The sequence below is a fragment of the Rhamphochromis longiceps genome, linkage group LG22 (assembly GCF_057381845.1).
Source record: "Rhamphochromis longiceps isolate RC_006_pf linkage group LG22, R_longiceps_female_GT1.1, whole genome shotgun sequence".
Lineage (NCBI taxonomy): Eukaryota > Metazoa > Chordata > Actinopteri > Cichliformes > Cichlidae > Rhamphochromis > Rhamphochromis longiceps.
The window spans coordinates 8,503,337-8,519,458 of NC_140577.1; the positions used below are offsets into that span (position 1 = coordinate 8,503,337).

Here is a 16,122-nt window from a genome sequence, read left to right on the forward strand (position 1 = left end):
TGCTGTTGTTTTTCTTCTGTCCTTACTAAACTGGCCTCCTGTGTCATTTATTCCTACTGCCGATACGCTCTGCACTCTACTGCAGAAGACTCACCTGCACTCACAGAAAGCTAGACAAGGTGCAGCATGATGGTTGTTTCTTCCTCTCCCTCTCCTCACCACCACTAGCATTGGTCTGATTTTACTGTTAATTTGTCATTTTCTTTATTAGTTAACAGTTAACAGCTATCCTGTTTTATTTTGGTTCTGTTTCAATATTTATTAATAATAATATTAAGGCGAGAAGCCTGATCCAGTGGCTCAATGTGTGGGTGGCTCTTTTGTTCTGTTTATTTTTTCAGGAATCCCATCTTTGGATTTGATATTTGTAATTAATTATATTTCCATTATTAAGATTTTCTTGAGTTGTAGCAATGATGAGGCACATTTAATATCTTGGTTAACTTTGAGTCACAGATTTAGACCATCACATTTTTAATTTCACACATCTAGCGTCCATCACCCCAGATATTGCTGCCCTCAGAATAAGAGGGTTAGTGTCACACTTCAAATACTTTAATACAAATATGGGCTTTTGACATGTTCAGAAGGCGCATCAGCAGCAATAAACATGCCAGATTGTTTCTTTTCTTTAAAAAAAAGACAAACTTCAAGACTAAAACATACAGTGAGCCATTGCTACTGCACAAGGACAAATATACTTGACAAAATTGCAAAAAGTGAACAGAAAACCTGCAAAAATACGGGAGAAAAAAAGTCAGTCTACTTAAAAAATGAGGGGAAACGGTGATGATGGTGTATTTTGTCCACCAGTCTTCAGGCAACTATTTTGCTGAGTACCTTTATAAATCAAAACCCGTTTTTCCAAAATAATATGGTTTCAAGTGTGGTTTCTAATGACTGGGATCTCTGATGTGCCCTCCACTGGAATCTACCTGCAACAACCAATGTACAAAGCAAGCATAAACAGTGTTTATGACCCTGTGATTTGTCTTTTTATGTCTTGAAGAGACTCACAAACAGCAGGATCCCTCTCTGGGTGGCAGGGTTGGTCTTTTCATTAAACTGTGCCAGAAAATAACCAAAATTCAATTTAAGCTCATCTTTACCAAATTATAACTCAAGTGACCTCAAGCCTTTAAAATGGTGACAATGTCAGACTAATTCTGGGAACCTCTCAGGCTGACTCCCGCATCTGCAAGGTTGCAAAAGTCATAAAAACAGTTTTAATTTAATAATGTAAAACAAGGCAGACTTTTTCATGCGTTCTTCTACAGTACATGTGATGGAACAGAGGCCGTCTTTCTTCCTCTCTCCAGTAGCAGATAGATATTCGGCTGCTCGCTCTGAGTGGGTGACTTGGTTTAGATCAGCATTCCTGCTGGGGTTCAAGGATATCTCCCGTGTTTGTGTCCCACAGCTCTCTTCCATGGCTGCTATTGTTTGTCCTCGCTCCGTCCTCAGCCATCCATTCCCAGGAACAAATCCAAGACTCTTCTGGACACGAGAGCACAAGCAGTGTGGTCAGCCCACTCTCTGCATTCCTGCACCCTACCTCTGACAGGCCTGTGGGTGCTGCACTGATATCGTTTTTTGCAGGACAAACAACACAGTGTACAGCTCAGAGTGGACAAACACGTCTCCCATGTCCCCATTTTAGATTCTCTGTACAGGAAACTGGGCAGCCATGTTGCCCGGGCAGTGGTATGTGATATCAGGGCACGTTCACCCACTTATTCGAGATTTCTCAGCGGATGAGTTCAGATAAAGGCCTCACATTTCTACGTTTTTACGAGTCTAGAGATTTCCTGAGTCACCGTTTTAAGTGAATGAGCAACATTTAGAGCTGCAAGAGTTCAAAAGTTTCCACTAGCTTTTATATCAGGAGGAAAACCTGTATGTAAGCGATGAGTGATATTAATGAAAGACATCACATTTTCAACTAATGCGTCATTTTGGATTAGCAAATGTACAAAGCAAGCAACTTCCCAAAAAGTAGTGACTGTTCAGCCAAAATTTAGCTTACATCTGCAGGTTACATTTTACCATGACTAATAGAGTTGACTCAGGGTGACTCACATTAGCCACAAATCCATCTTACACTGGCCAGATGTCAGGTTTATCATGACATTTGATCCACACAACATTTGTGAGAGGCTCAACTGAGCTGTGAGTGCCCAAAACAGCCAACTTTAGCCCTAAATATGGTGGCAGTCTAATCAGATTTATGGATTAAACTGATATCAACAAATAATCTCTCCTCTTTGCACCTTCTGCACATATGTGGCTTAAATTTAAAGTTTGTACTTTAAAAAGGAAAAAAGGATGTACTACACTTACTGAATACATACTGAAAAAAGCCATTTTAACTTTTTCCGTTATTATTCTGACAATCTGTAAACCAAACGGTTTGAGGAGTAAGTGGGTGTATTTAGGATTTCCATTCTTACCGACATCACCAAGACCAAGGAGTAGAAAAATCTTTCTGAAACTGAGAGTTCAGAGCCGTCTGAGCTTTGAGCTCACAGGCTATACTTGTCTACACGCTGATCCCATTATTTTAAATTCGGCCATGCTTAATCTGAGGTATGCATCATTGTAACAATTTATATGTAACAGAAAATGTAAGAAGAAATCATAACAAGTTCACTTTAGAGTTGTGCGATTAGTCGTAAATGATTTTGAAGTTTTGTTTGACAACTGGTGTTTTATTGGACAGTTAGCTGCAAGGGGCTATTCAGCTAGCTTTGCATAATCAACAATAGCAACATCTGCTTTACATTTATTTGTAAATTAATGGCTGACTTGTATTTTGTCCACCTACTGATATTGCCAGATATATTGTGTGCTACATGTGCTACATGCTAAAACCAAGAACCAGGCTGCTGAAGAACTGTCATTTACACTGATCAATGTAACTAACTGCCTGCCAAATTCATGTTTGCATCTTAATTTCAGCTAAACTGTGTTTTTTTTTTCACGGTCCTGAAATAGTGATTCAGATGTAATTAGTAATAGGGACAAGACTGTCAGTTACTATCATCATCAGTCAGTATCAGGTGATAAATATAAATATTTAGGTATAATAATAGATCCAGAATTTACATTTTTTTTAAAAGTTGTGAATAGTCAAATTTGGTTTGGGAAATTTTAGGCTTGTTGGGAACAATTTAACGACTGAGGCCTCAAAACTTTTCTCTCTTATGACCTTTTGTCTCATTAGTTGGACACAGACAAATGAAACCACATCACAATGAATCGAAAGAATCTGTAAGCAAGCCATGAAAACCTAAAAACCTAAAAACAACCTGCCTGGGACTGCAGATCAAAATTAGCTAGTAGCTAAATCTGACAGATTTACATCATCAATTTAAGGGCTTTATTTTTTGGTTGATTTATTGAGCCATTCACTTTCAACAAAAGTAACAAAATATGACAGTATATGCATCTGCAAACCCTCCAAGAATAGTTCACTTTGTACTCAAAGACCAGCATAACATTTCATTATACCTACAGGTTGACAGGCAGCAATGTTCCCTTCTGCATCTAAAGGTCAAGTCATCATCAAGTGGGCTCCAGACTCTGGATGCCATTGTCAACCTTGTTTTTGCACCATGCTCATCATCGTTATTTGCCAGTTTAGCATTAGTTGGAATGCAACTCGAACTCCACTTGAGACGAGGCTCAGTGAGTTCGGAGCAATAAACATGATTCAAACCCAAAGGTAAACAATTAAAAATGAAACTCACATTCTAAAAAAAAAGGGGGGGGAAAAAACAATAATGAAGTTTGAAATGTATCTTTCATTTTTTCAAACTTTGGTTTGATTTGAATAAAAAACTTTCAATGGTCACTGACAAGATCCATGTCACATATGATGCAATCAACAAGATCCAAACCTGAACATTCATGTCAGAGTTAAATTATTATTGTTAAATAAACTTTAATTTTCAGATATATAAGATATGCAAAATATAGTCAAATTTCAAGTGTTGGTATTTAACTTTCATGCTTACTTTCAATTCTCTTTATTTCAATGTGTTTTATAAGCTGAAAGACCCCAGAAACAGCTACCTAGGATGTAGCTAATATAGGGTCAATAAAAGAATAAAAATGTTCAAATACAACAAACTCAGCAAGTCATAAATCTTGCTGGAATAGTTACAAATGTGTTACTTGCTAAAGAAAATGTTACTTAATTTGATTTTCTGTCTACGCTTTCCCTTCACCCCAAAACCAGTTTCGACCAGTGGTTGCCTCTCCGTGATCCTGACTCTGCTGGAGGTTTGTTCCTGTCAAAAGGGAGTTCTTCCTCCCAACGTTTGCCAAGTGTTGCTCATAGGGGATTGTCAGATTTCTCAAGTTCTTTCTTATATATACATGATAACAGTCAGTCTGCTGCAAAACAGGGACTGAGATGAAAGATAAATAAATAGAAATACTGCTGTAAGGCTGAAACTTTCATGATTAGATTTTTTGAATTTGGGTGAAAGCAGGAAAAGAAAATAAGCCCTAACATCCCAGACTGAAACTGTCTGCAGACATTCAGCCTCTGATGTCAGCAGGAAAGAGAAATGAGTCCCAAAACAAATTATCCTGTAATGATTCACAACAATATGACAGCACGAGTGAGGAGAAACAGTTCAGAGCTTGTTTGTTTCAAAATTATATGCCCATCAAGCAGAACAAGATTTTTTTTAATCTTATTTCCACGTTTAGCACACCGCGTACACATATTAAAAAATGGTAAATGGCCTGTATTTTATATAGCGCTTTTACTAGTCCCTAAGGATCCCAAAGCGCTTTACATATCCAGTCATCCACCCATTCACACACACATTCACACACTGGTGATGGCAAGCTACATTGTAGCCACAGCCACCCTGGGGCGCACTGACAGAGGCGAGGCTGCCAGACACTGGCGCCACCGGGCCCTCTGACCACCACCAGTAGGCAACGGGTGAAGTGTCTTGCCCAAGGACACAACGACCGAGACTGTCCAAGCCGGGGTTCGAACCGGCAACCTTCCGATTACAAGGCGAACTCCTAACTCTTGAGCCACAATCGCCCCACATATTGCTTAAAAGTAAAACCAAAAAGTGCGCAAGCCAGGCAGCTCACAACAGTCAACACTAAATAGACCATTATGTACCACAAATATATATTTGTGGTACATAATATTTAGAGTTTAGTCAATAAGTAAAATATAAATACTAAAAACGTGTTAACTAAAATTTGTGATCACATGATAAAGAAAAGCTAAAAATAAGACTGTTGGTGGAAACTGAGAAGCCAGCAGGATCTCTTCATTATCAGGCCACATGACAGCTCACCCACTCATCAAGCTCGGCCATTCATTCAACATCCAAGTTATTTAGAGGCCTGCCTCTGCAACCCACTGGATATGCAACTGGCTTGGTTTGTCATTGGTATCCACAGATGCACTATGTACATGTCTTTTTATCTGTGATTACCATAATAGAGGTTTTTATTGAAATATACAAATGTTTGTTGTGTGCAAGTGATCTGCAGATGGTGGTTTTGATTAGATTGTAGATGATTGAAAAGGCAGGAACCAATAGCCTATAGATCTCAGCTGCTGAGGTGAATGTGTGATTTACCTGCATGCGTGTATCAGCCAATGGGGCTCCCAAGGTTGGCACATGAATTACTCGGAAAATTAGTTCAGAGTTTAAAAATGGGTGGCATGGTGTTGCAGCGGTTAGATGGCTCTGGGTTTGAACCTGCTTCTTTGTGAAGTTTGCATGTTTGCATACCAGTTTCCTCCCACAGTGGTATGTTAGACATGCATGTCATTGGTGGTTCAATCATTAGCCATATGTGTGTGTTATTTGCATCTCTGGCTTAGTATCTGAATCTGAATTGGATACAAAGTTTAGAAAATGTTCAGAAGCTTGAAAGAATGTCTTACTATTTATATTAAAACACTAAAACATTGTTATTAAAAATATGGAGACTGTTCCTATAAAACTTCCACTTCAGTAACGTGGCCAAAACCCCCACTTTTCACTTGCTTTATGTTGTGCGATATGAACACATATGAATTTAAGCCATGTTTTTCCAGTTTAACCTGTTTGTTTTCTATAAACATTTCTGCTTGACTTGAAATAAGAAACAATCAACAACAAAAAGACATCTGTTGCAAAATATTAATATTCTGATGCTGCATGGGTGTTTTCTAACACAGCTCGCTGCTCAACAGATCGTGCTTTGTCTGCCGACCGCCGCAGCCGCTCTGGGTGAAACAACACATGCAGGACTCCTTGTAATGTTGTTAAGTGGTACAATGAGAAAATAAATTTACACTCTACACTGCTAAACAGCCATGGATCGTTCTGTGAAACACTGACGGCTAACAAAAATATTCACTCCAAGGTCTTCAGGAGCAAATGCAGTTTGCTCAATCATCAATAAGCTGCAGATGCTTTCAAGGCAGCTACCTTTTATTTATTTTTTTGCAGATTTAAACTTGGTGCATTTGTACTTTTATTGGCATTAAAGCATAAAGCTGCAGTTTTCAAGTCCATGGCACAGATCTTGTTCTCCTGTTAGTCATAAACTGAAATAACTGGAGCTCTTCAATGGCTTTGGCTTAAAGACACCGAAACGGAGCAAATGCAATGTGCAAAGTCACCTCAAGTTTATTTTATTACTGTGCAGACAGATAATTGGCCTGTGTTCACAGGTTTTTGTCTCTTTCACACCATAGTCTTTCCTTTTCTTAATCTGGTGACTGTACATCCAATTCAAACACAATGCATGAAGAAGATATATGGGGCCGATGCAACAATGGCCCCACAGTGCTTCGGGCTGCTTTGCATCAGGGTGTGAGTTCAGACTCAGAGATAACCCTTGTTGTCCCTGCGGCCGGGGTGAGGCAGATGGGGAGAGGAACAATGGCCGGGCCCATGCGGAGGGCGGCAGTGACTGACACAGCCACTGAAGCTCCAAAGAATGCCTGGAGCTGAGCCAGAACCATGGACATCACCAATGCAAACCCCCCCACCCTCACCAACCTGACCCTCAGTATGTCCCATGGTGCCCTTGGGCCAAGGGGATGACACCTTCAAAGACAGCCCCTGAGTGTCAGATGGGCTGCAAACCACCCTGAAGGAGCAGCAGAGACGGGTTTTGGCACTGTGAGCTTTGGAATAGCTTGGAAGAGGACTACTGAGTAAACAGAGAGGTCAACGCCACCAACAGCAGCAGCAGCTAGCATGGCTACAGCGAGCACCTCAGGGCAGAGCGCTTTCGGGCTCGGGAGGAAAAAGAAGAACCCCGGTCTGATGGATCAGATTAGCAAATTCTTTGGAGGAAACAAAAAGAAGAGGAGCAAGGTGAGCATCCATCCATTTAAAAGGACAGTTTCATCCTCAGCTTAACCCAGTTTTAAACTTTTACTTAGTTAATTAGATACTTTGTGCCAAGCTGTGGTCTGTAAGCCAATTCATGCATATATTAATTTTTACATATAAATAATAATGTGGTTACAATAATAATGCAATTAATATGATTAATAACTTGTGTTTTTATCTTAAAAAGTGAAATATTAAAAAGAAATGTCCTCATAAACTAAAGTGAGACTTTGTGGATGATTAGAGGTTAGGGGAGGTGATAATTCACTTCTGCAGTTTATATTATGACAGTTTGCTTTTAAATATTTAAGCAATTTTGAATTTTCTTGAGCAGAGTTGAGATTTCTTTGGTTTTACTGCTTGTACTTCACATTCACCTGCAGACCTTATCTGTTAATTAAAATCCACTTATTTAAGCGTCAGTGTCCTAAAGCACTGAGGTTGTTTTGTATGTCAGACACCATCTCTGTGATGTTTCACTGAGTACTGCACTATGTAAAAGCTCACACTCAAAATTACTGTATGTACTGTGGGCTGTGGATTTTTTTTTTGCCTCCCATCTTCAGCTTTTTTAAAAAATATATATTTTTTTTTTTTTTTTTGGAGGGTATGAGTAACTCAAAAATCCATCCAGTTGCTTTGGTAGCTTTGCCCCGATGCACTGTTTTATTTTGTTTTTCTTGTTATCTTGCAAAATGCTGCAAAGAATCTAATATAAAGGCTCTAATACAGTCCCATTGAGATCTTGTGAAGGAAAAAACAGGCCTCAATGTGGATGCATGTAAATTTAGTCTGTAATATCTGTCTGACCATGAGCTGCAGCAGATAGAAAACATCAGACAAAACCCCTTTCAGATTTCAAGATTCAACAGTATGTGATGGGAGGGGCCCTTCTGCTGCTTTCAAACTGCTTTCATCTGCTATCTGAGGCTGTTATTCTGAGTAGGCAGAGCGCAAGGACGCCAGATCTCAGAGATTTCTTGAATTTTATTGTTTGTGTGTTTCACTCTTGTATTTCAGCCTTTCTGTGACTCATTTGCAAGACAGACAGAAAACAACAGAAAGCAAAAAGATGCGTGCCTGCACATATCTCGCTTCTTTATTCGGACTTCTTTGTATTCATTAAATATAAGATACAAGTAAAAAAAAATACAATAACTGTCATAGAGGCAGAAACCTTCCTCTGATTGGCTTCCCACATAAACAGAGGCTTACAGCAATATGTAGGGGTTGCTTCTGATCTCACAGCTCGCCTTAGATGACCATCAGGGATACATCTCCTCTCATTGTCTTCATTGCTTTTGCCTTTAAAACTTTAAAGTCTTTAATTCCCAGAACACTCAATTTTTTTCTAAAAGGAGTGTTTATTGAACCCTTGAACCTTGAACATTTACAAAATCATTAAAAATTGATTTGCATATATGAGGTTTAATCTGTATCATCAGTCTTAAAAACATCATCTTGATAATTTCCTCTCTGTCACTGAGATCTGACAACAATTAGGAAATATCAAAGCTATAATTCTGCAGCTGCATGGTGCTGACTTTCATCAGAGAAAGTGAGCTCATCCCAATCTGTTCTATCATGAAGACACTGCAGAAAAATGAATGTTTCATACAGTCAGATGAACATGTGTTAAACAAATATATGCAGTTACTTGACCTCTGCTTATCTTCTCAGGGGTCTTTCCGGGGTCATCTGGCCGCCTCACCCCAGCAGTCCTCTTCCCGCCGTCGGACTAATGAAAATGCTGTTGTGCATTTCTTCAGGAGCTTTGTAAGTTCCACTTGCACGCACACGTTATTCATGCCATTCCATACATGTTTTACTTACCTTTATAAAAGCTATTTTTTGTTGCTGGGTCACGCTAACCCCGCCGAGCGTCATTCAGTTAAATTTGTTTGATGTAATCCCCTGAAATTGCCAAAAACTGCATAACTCATAATGCGGAAAAAACAAATTTCCTCCAGTATTTTCTTTGGCTCTAACTCTTGGCATCAACAGTGTGGCAATGTTTTTTTTTTTTTTAAAAACAGCTGGTTAAATTGTTTTTCCTCGCCTATCTCAGTGATTAGCGCGCGCATGACTCCTTCATTTGCATATTGTTAAAAAAGATTTTGGGGAAATTTCAATCAGCAGCTCAGCACTTTTTGTTTATTTCATATCTGAGTTTGTTGCTCTGTTTTTGTTTTGGTTTTTTTTGCTCTGAACAATCAGTCACTCTCTTGTTGTTGTTGTTGCTGTTGTTGTTGCTTGGTGTTCCTCAGGTTTCCTCTCCTCGTCCTAAATCCAGGGTGAGTCCCACTTTACCCATATCTGTTTTTAATTATTCCAAAGGTTTAACCACAGGATGAAGATAAAGTGTTTTTGCAGCAATCAAAGGTTAAAATAATCACTCTTTATCATTTCAGGTTTAAATTCAATTTTGTTGATGAAGTGCCAAAACAAAGTCAAAACAATCACCTCACCTTTTTATAGTTAAATAGAGATCCAATCATTTTAAAGAGGAAAGCCTAACAGTCAGATGAACCCCTGTGAGCAAGCGCTTGGCATCAGTGGGAAGAAAGAACTGCCATTTAACAGGAAGAGGACTCCAGCAGAGCCAGGCTCAGGGAGGAGCAGCCATATGCTGCAGTCTTTAGGGGGGTGAAGTGAAGGAGAAGAAAGAGAAGGGATCAATATAGAGACAAAGACATTATATAGTAAGATAAACTGAATGTTACAAAAGCCCCTCAGTTCATTCCTCTGTCTTAAGCTGTTTAAGCTCATTTCCCTCTAAGGCCACACCTTTTTTTTTATCAAAACCTCTTCTGATTGGTTGTCACTTAGATAGGAAGCTACATTCATGTTTTATGCTAACCTCAAAAGGGGAAGTACCTAAAACTTGCATTCTATCCGAAGACCACGAGATGGCGACAGTTGTAGAAGCAAAAACGATTCAGGTCCTATACAAGTTTATATGAAAACTCCCTTTTTGACCTCTGCAAACACTTTCCTCCTGAGTCTATGGACTCAGTCACTTATTTTGGGTAATATTTAATCCAAAATTGAGTTTATTTCAGAAATCTTGTTAATACTATCTTAAAAAGTGGAGATACAAAACCGCAAGCTAAAATTAGCCAATTTAGCAGATTTTACTGTTGGATATTACATCAAGAATTTTGCACTTTGCAGGCATCGATTATGCTTACTGTCAGTCTGCTAGGGTCTGCTCAGGCCTGAGAGATACAAATTTTAGTGTTAGATAATGAAGGTCTATGAGGACATTTGCAGTCCTGACTTTATTTTTATTTTTTAATGTAATTCATTTTTTGTGTCTTGAATGCACCAACTGCACATGCACCCAGACTTCAAAGAAGTAAAACTGAAATCAATACTCAACTGTTGCCGATATAAATACACTCTGCTATAAAAGCAGCAGAATCAAAGTTCTTTATTTAGAGAAGCCTAAAAATGAGATTTGGATATTTGACCTAAAATCTGTCTCAGTGGTTACTTTACTGATACTGTCATGACTGCAAATTTCCCACCATAATTTCTGCTAATTGCATCTCACATCTTATTGTGGAAATTCACTTTACTCATTTTCAGCATTTTGCTGAAGGTGCCTTCATGTAATGGTTACAAAATCACTGGAGAGCCATGAAGTGTCCTGTGGATCTAAATGTGCACTGTGGGTCTTTCACCCATAAACAAATGGATGAAACAGAGTTCACCTGTGTTCACAGAGATTATCTAAATGTCCTACAAAGGAAAAAGCTGATATAATCACAGACAGCACTATAAGCCATAAATAAGAAAATATCAGATAATAAGATCATAATAGATAGAGACCTCTGCATCACCAGCGAGATTTTCTTTAACCGTAACCCACTTATTGTTTTTCTTTTTCAAACTGCCAGCAATAAACTGCACAAAAATGATATTTAATGTATTTTTTAATATTTGTCAGAAGGGTTCATAAACACGGTTTGGGCTTTGAAGGGTTAATGAAAGCTAAAATGTAATGTGTACCTAATTTCACACATCACCATGGTTGCTATCCTGGTGTTATCATGGTAACATAAACTAAAGCTGAGGCTGATTTTAGTGAGACAAATAGATAATTGGTTATAACTGAGCAAACCAAGACTGTGACCTGATGATGGTGCCATTATGTAATATTAAGGTTATAGTTCATACGTTTATTGAATGAATATCTGGAAAAAAAAATATCATAGCAAGTCATCTTATTTATGCTGATGTTTACTAGATTATTAGTAATCCTCTGTGTGGGGATCTATCTGTATTCTTATATTTGTCTTATTATTGCAAAGCAATTTCTTTATAAGGGTCACATATTCCTCTAAAATGCAGATTCCCACTCTGGTACTGGATAAATACATTATCAAGGATCATGAGATAACTGGACAGGAAACGAAACCTTTTCTCTTTTTTTTTATATGTGCATCCATTTTCAGTTTCTTCGTGTTTTTTTTTAGGAACCTTTACCGAAACATTTTTAAAAGCTAGATCATAGCAGTGGAGATCATGGAGGGACTGGATAAAATCAGAGTTTTCACATCGACTTGTCTGCTACCACAAAGCTAATCTGAGACCAGTGCAGGTGGCATCATAATCTTACTGTTGCTCATCTCACCATGTCGTTATCTGTTTCTTTTTCATGTCCAGTGGAGAGACGTCTTGGGTTTGGTACGTCACTCGATCCATCTCAAATTATACAAAAGCCCCACTGCTGACTGCGCCGCTCTGTGCGTCTGCAATCATCCCATTTAAATCTGTCTGTCAACCTCTTCTTTGCAACATGTCCTTTGTCTGCAGTGCACCTGTTTCCTAACCTACTTTGTGTTTCACTGCTTTCCTCCCTGAAGAGAAATACATTTTATACCGGAGCGCGATGAATCAAGTCGCATTCACGTCCTGATTCACCAGCATTCACACACAAGGCCTGAAAGGCACAGTTACAGCAGATCAGCCTGGATGAATGCCACAGAAAATCGATTTCATTCATTGACTTGCTGCTTGGAAATTATTGATACAGTTATTGACTTATTGATAAGTTCATTACACTTCAATTTCCCTCCCTTCTTTGCTTCAATCCAGAGCGACTCACTGCTTCTGGATGACTTTGAAATCGCTCAACTATTTATGAACCACAGCCGGTAAACGCTTTTTTCTTAGGACCTCTCCCCCCCCTCTCCTCTTTCACACCTCTAGTTCTCTGTAACACCTTCATCAACTTCTCCAGAGATGACTCACCGATCCATCTGTTCTGGTCTGCCACCTCCTTTGTGTCTTCTTATCTGTCCAGCCACTGTGGACAACTCTTTGTGTGTCATTTGATCAGCCACTTACACCCTTTGTGTCAGTGTCTCTTCTCATGGACCCCATCTTCTCCTTGTCATCCATCTTCTTTCCCCTAAAGGTTACTGTTAGGTGAAATCTGGTCCAGTCACACATTCATATTTCTCTCCTTTCATGTCTACTCACAATAACAGATCAAAGACAACTTTCTTCTTTGCTGTTGCAGAGAAACCACATACCTGCACTTTGTTATTTTGCACACCAATTCACTTTAAATATCAAAGAAGGAAATTCAACTCATAGCCAAACACAATGAAAGCACAAACCCAAATACCAAGGAGTCCATCCTAATGCATTTAAAGAGGATGGAGATCATTAAAAAGAAGGTTTGCAGTCATATTACGGGTGGTTATGTGTTTTTTGTGCAGCAACAGCAAAAACGGCGCCCTTTGTAACAAAATGTTAAGTAGTTTTTTTGTGTGTTTGGCATTTTGTTGAAGTAGTTTGATATCTCTGATTGTCTGGGGGAAAATATCTTTAATCTCATGGAGAGGAAAAGGCCGTCCATGTAAAATGAATTGCTTAAAGGTTATGCAGTGAGGCAATGCTGGATTCTGGAGCTGGTTCCAGTTCTCCACCTGTGCTTATAAGGCATCTTTTTCTAGGCCACGTCACCGCGTGCCGAGAGCACAAAGTCACCAGTCAGAAGGCGCAGAGACCAAAGCACGCTGTCCAGACTCTTCAACCTGGTGAGCTCGCAGAACGTTTGCCTCTTTGCGTTACCCAGAATTCCCCCTTTCTGCCTGTAAACCTGGATTTCACGATCACTGCTTCCTGTTTGTGTTTGCTCAAATGCAACAGTGATGTTCTCGTCAGAGATCAGTGAGTAGGATGTAAATACGATCATTTCATCATCATGCTTTTACTGCAGCCTGTCATCATAATAAACTAACAAGCTTTAGAGCCACATTTTCACTTTTACATGTAAGCCCAAATTCATCCAATGCCATCTACCTCGATGTTTTTGAGGCTTTATTTTCAGTGTGGATCAGCGCCACTAAATGCAACGTTTTTTTTGACAATCACCTCGTTCATGAACTTTCAACACTGTTTTAACCAAATATCTTCCCAGATTGCTCTTATCTGTGGCTGCGGCAGGAAAACTAATGTTTTTCTCAACCTCCTCATGTCCACTTCTTCTTCTCTCCAGGGAGAAGGCAAGTCCCGTGCACCCTCTAAACGCTGGAGCACCATCTTCTAAGCTCTCCACTGAGGACCAAACCGCAGATCCGACACTGACGAGACCAAAAGAAGAGACAGATACGCCTGCGGCAGACTCACGACCTCAAGAGATGTTAACAAACTAACACGATCCTCCTTTATCTTTAGACAGAGACACAACATTAGTGTAAAAATCCTCTTTTTATTTTTAATCCTACTTCTGAGGAATTATTTAGCTGTTTGTAAGAGGTTCAGTCATGCTTTTAGTAAAGTCTCCTACCATAAAAATCATTGTTTGATGGTGCTAGTGTCTGCTGTCTGAGGTTTGTTCATGGCAGGTGTTTGTTTCTTCTATGTCTGCTGTCGTCTGCATTTTGTACACGATTGATGCTTTATGGATCTCGCTGCTTCCTAGAAACACACAGCTCACACGACACACAAGCCAAACAAACTTTCACATGTGAAATCGTGACAGAGGGTGGTCCCGTTTCTGCTTGAGCATGTCACAAAGCCACACGTTTGTAAAATGCAACTGGAAACCTATAGAAGTAGTGGACTCTAATATTGTTTTTAACACCACTGCATAAGTTTTCTTTGCCTCAGTGTAATTAATCACCATGTATGATATTGATGCTTCCCAACTCTATCAAAACAAGATAAAAATGCCCTTTCGAATGCACTGTTTCACACCTGAGAAATGTGCTAAAACTATTCTGTTGTCTTTTCTGTAGCTTTTGCCTCATTTAGTGATTTTCTTTATCTGTTCTGTCGTCATTTAAGTTTTATGGTGATTTGTGTTTTTCCAGAGGATGGCTGACATGTTTTATAGCTGATGGTTAATTTGCAAGTGGTTCAAAAGGTTTAAGGATGAAGCAGCAAGTTGGCACGAGGAGCACAGTACTGTAGGACAGGATGTTGGATTCATGTGTTCTGACAAATATTTTGTGATTTATTTTTTTTTTGTTTGTAATAAATTACACTGCCACTCTTATTTCTACTTGATGTTTGTATGTTCACTTTAACTGAATGGTCAAAAGCACTGTAAAGATGAGATGGCTAATGTGTGGTGGTGCTACGGGAATAGGAACTGATACTTAAATAAGTGTTGTGTTTCCTCTTAATGTAAATTTCCTGTTTGTAATGTACAGCCTAACTTGCAATAAACACCTTTACTTTTTTCACATTTAAGAGTTATTAAATGTTTTAAAATCAGATCATTCCCTTGTCTTTGCTGCATTTTAATTGTTATGATTTACCAAACATATGATTCAAATGAGCTCTGAGCAAAAAATGTGACAACGAATGTGCACGCTAGCGTTCCTGCTGAACGTTAACCAGATAATAACACTTTCACGTCTGTGGTAAGGGGACAGTCTGCTAGGCTTAAAATGCCTGAAAACAAGTGGACACAACTAGTCGAATGCATAGACTGTATGTAAAAGATGGACTTTAGTCATAAAGATCAAGCCAGAAGTCCTTAAAACTGTTTTTTCTTTTCCTTTTAATAAGGTTTGATTTCATAGAAAGTGATGAGAAAATGGTTTTTAGATTATTTTGAACTCAGTTAAAAACTTTCCCGATGAGCTTCTTCTCAGTCAGTAGTTTCAAATATATGTGAAATATAGTCTCTGCTAGAGTTTAGGAGGAGGATAAAACACAAGACGCTTTAGAGCAGGGGTGTTCAACTCCAGGCCTCGAGGGCCGGTGTCCTGCAAGTTTTAGATGTATCCTTAGTGCAACACAGCTGATTTCAATGGCTAAATTACCTCCTGAAGTTGTCTTGAAGCTCTCCAGAGGCCTATAATGAACTAATCATTTGATTCAGGTGTGATGACCCAGGGTGAGATCTAAAACCTGCAGGACACCGGCCCTTGAGGCCTGGAGTTCCCCACCCCTGCTTTAAGGCATGTTTACCTTATGCATGATAAGTCGCTGGTGTATGAGAGTATCTGCTGTTTATTGGTGTCTCAGTCAGACCGAGCTCTCACTCCTCATGAAGTTAGGAACAGCAACAAATTCTCAGAACAGGGCCTCACATTAGGACTATAATAACCATATGTTTTATTGTTTTATTATTTGCTTCGAGCCCTGTGTACAGGAGCTGCATGCAAAAGGATCTTTTGTTAAAAGGCTTGGCGTAATAAGCAAATGCTTCAGCCAATACCTTTTGATTAGCCTTGTCTCATGCTTTCTTGCTTTGTGGTAGATCTTTGTTCTGTCT

General features: G+C 39.1%; 1 protein-coding gene across 2 annotated transcripts; it reads left to right on the forward strand.

The window, feature by feature from the left end:
• The first annotated feature begins 7,093 nt into the window (after window positions 1-7,093).
• mbpa (myelin basic protein a) lies at window positions 7,094-15,109 on the forward strand. Of its 2 annotated transcripts, XM_085396712.1 has the most exons (7): window positions 7,094-7,358; window positions 9,057-9,152; window positions 9,644-9,670; window positions 12,048-12,068; window positions 12,480-12,538; window positions 13,346-13,429; window positions 13,891-15,109. In XM_085396712.1, exons 1-7 carry the CDS (start codon window positions 7,239-7,241, stop codon window positions 14,045-14,047), a joined length of 564 nt encoding a protein of 187 aa, XP_085252838.1. In that variant the 5' UTR covers window positions 7,094-7,238; the 3' UTR covers window positions 14,048-15,109. The 2 variants fall into 2 exon arrangements, with proteins under 2 accessions (XP_085252838.1, XP_085252837.1); XM_085396711.1 differs by lacking the exon at window positions 12,480-12,538 and having other exon boundaries at window positions 7,096-7,358.
• Window positions 15,110-16,122: the final 1,013 nt, after the last annotated feature.